At 63.1% G+C, this 2,050-nt stretch overlaps 1 protein-coding gene across 8 annotated transcripts in view; it reads right to left on the bottom strand.

The window, feature by feature from the left end:
- Positions 1 to 130: 130 nt before the first annotated feature.
- Positions 131 to 2,050, bottom strand: part of LOC112978511 (C-type lectin domain family 2 member D-like) — a 21,306-nt gene continuing 19,386 nt past the window's right edge. For 3 of the 8 annotated variants that reach the window (XM_026092104.1, XM_026092105.1, XM_026092106.1), the window contains 4 exons: positions 1,920 to 2,015; positions 1,542 to 1,723; positions 1,101 to 1,201; positions 131 to 946 (listed from right to left, as the gene is read on the bottom strand). In XM_026092104.1, coding sequence (XP_025947889.1) covers positions 835 to 946; positions 1,101 to 1,201; positions 1,542 to 1,723; positions 1,920 to 2,015 — 491 coding nt within the window. In that variant the 3' untranslated portion in view covers positions 131 to 834. The remainder of the gene's footprint in view (positions 947 to 1,100; positions 1,202 to 1,541; positions 1,724 to 1,919; positions 2,016 to 2,050) is intronic. The other 5 variants (XM_026092100.1, XM_026092099.1, XM_026092101.1 and 2 more) reach the window with 3 other exon arrangements.

Raw genomic sequence — 2,050 nt, 5'->3', positions numbered from 1 at the left:
GCTACTTGCGCTAACACGCTGTTATCTGGAATTAGTTGCGGAAGAGAAAGCGCAAACGCACGTTTTAAAGAAACTCTCTGCCGGCRGCTCGCTTCYGTTAGGCGACTGGATTCAGCAACTCCAAACAAAATGCCAGGAGAAATATTAACCGTTTATTTATGAATTTATAAATATGGAATATGAAGCTACATTTAGTGTATGGCAYAGAACGGCACCCGTGCTCTCTCCCATGGTCGGCCAGCGGCTGCAGGAAGCCGCGGAGGCGCTGGAAGACCGGAGCGCGCTCGCCTCGGTTCCCAACGCTGAGAGCAGCTGCAGTGCCGCTCGCTCCAGCAGCTCTGGAAAAAATAATACTGTCACAAAAGGAGGCCCCGGGTCCCGTTTCAGCGTCGCCACGGCTGTGATTCCCAGGCAGGGAGAAGGGGACGCCCGCACGGTGCTTCCTCCACATAGGGATCGAGTTTTGGAAGATGGCAACAGAGCACCGAGGCCRAGCGGCACCTTACAGAGCACCTGCCCTGAGCAAGCGAGGCCAAAAGGTTTCAGTCCAAGCAGCGCAAGCAGAAAAACATTAAGGCTTCCAACGTGTTGGAAGTGTTTCGCCAGCCGGAGACCTCCCTGTTTTACAGAATCCCTGAGTGTTTTACAAGACTGAAAAAAGTCCATAACACCCACGTCCTCGGGTGCAAAGCTACTCGTCGGCCTCATGGGCTTTCCGTGCTGATCCCTAAGGGCTGCTCCAGCTCCGGCTCCGGCAGGCACATGAAGGGAGGTAGCGGAGGGCAGCGGTGCCGGGGCAGCCTGCCTGCTCCGAAGGCGGCGTTCCCACCACGGTCAGAGCGGAGCCAGCGCCACGCTGCAGATATAAGGCCTGAGCTGGGAGCAGCTGGAACTGGCGATGGCATCATTCATGTAGGCGCAGGCTCCTTGGCCGTGAACCGGGAACCTGCGGAGCAAGGAAAGGCGACGCCAGGTTGGTCGCGATGCCCTCGAGCACCGGGAGGGAAGCGGGGCCGGCGGCGAGCGACAGCCCCAGGCAGAGGCAGCACACAGGGTTGCCACCGGCCCCCCGGCTCGTGGCATGGTGCCCCGGGACTCACGTTTCGTTATAGACGGTGCCGTCCACCCACACCAGGCGCCCGTCCTGCCTGCGCAGCCCCAACCAGCAGTCGGTGGAGCTTTTGAGCTCCCTGAGGAAACGCTGTGGGGGAAAGAGGGGGAAACGGTCACAAGCTGCTGCCGGCCCCGGGCTCCGCTGCCCCCTGGCATTCGCCGCCCTGCCCTGCCGGGCGCTGCCACCTGCCCGGACCCGCAGAACAGCTCTGCCAGCAAGAAAAGGGGATTCCAACCCACCCATAACATTCCCAAAGGAAAACACCAGCCGYGCTAAGGCTCCCCCTCCCTCGCCGCAGCCCCACTTCCCTCGGGGGGCAGCGACCACGGCTCCGTCCCCTCTGCCCCTCTGCCCTGGCGGCTCGGCCTGCCCCAGCGCGGCCCCCCGTACTCGATCCAGCCGCTCCCGCGGCGCCCCGTGCACTCACCACTTCCCACTCCCGCTTCAGCACAGCCAGCGAGGCCCCCAGCAAGGAGCAGTTGTGCTGGCTCGACTCCCAGCTCGCCTCCTCCCGCGAGACGTAGTAGCAGATCCCGCGGTAGCCGATCCAGCCGTCGCGGCAGCTCAGCACGGCAGCACCAGTGGTTTGGGGGCTGCTGCACCAGCTCGCTGCAGGGGGACGGGARRGTGGTGAGATGTCACCCTCCAAGACGCAGCCCCCCAGGCGCCCCCACCTGCAGCCCTGCTCCTGAGCCACAGCCGGGCTTCCTGCTCCCCTCTCCTTTCCCTGCCATCAGCACAGGGACAGCCGTGTACGCACACGGACAGCTCTGCGCCAACACCACGCAGCCGTCCCTTCCCTTACCTGCCACTGCAACAATGCAAACAAGCAGAACGACGTTTAGGGCCGCGCTCACAGCCAGCGCTGGGGGGTGCCATCGACGGGGTCTGCGCAGGTCGCCTGGAGGAACAAAAAGCCGCTCACAGCGGAGATGC

The sequence above is a fragment of the Apteryx rowi genome, unplaced genomic scaffold, assembly GCF_003343035.1.
Source record: "Apteryx rowi isolate R43461 unplaced genomic scaffold, aptRow1 scaffold_940, whole genome shotgun sequence".
In the NCBI taxonomy this organism is placed as follows: domain Eukaryota; kingdom Metazoa; phylum Chordata; class Aves; order Apterygiformes; family Apterygidae; genus Apteryx; species Apteryx rowi.
The sequence above is the reverse complement of the archived record's forward strand: the minus strand, read 5'-3'. Positions and strand labels throughout refer to the sequence as shown.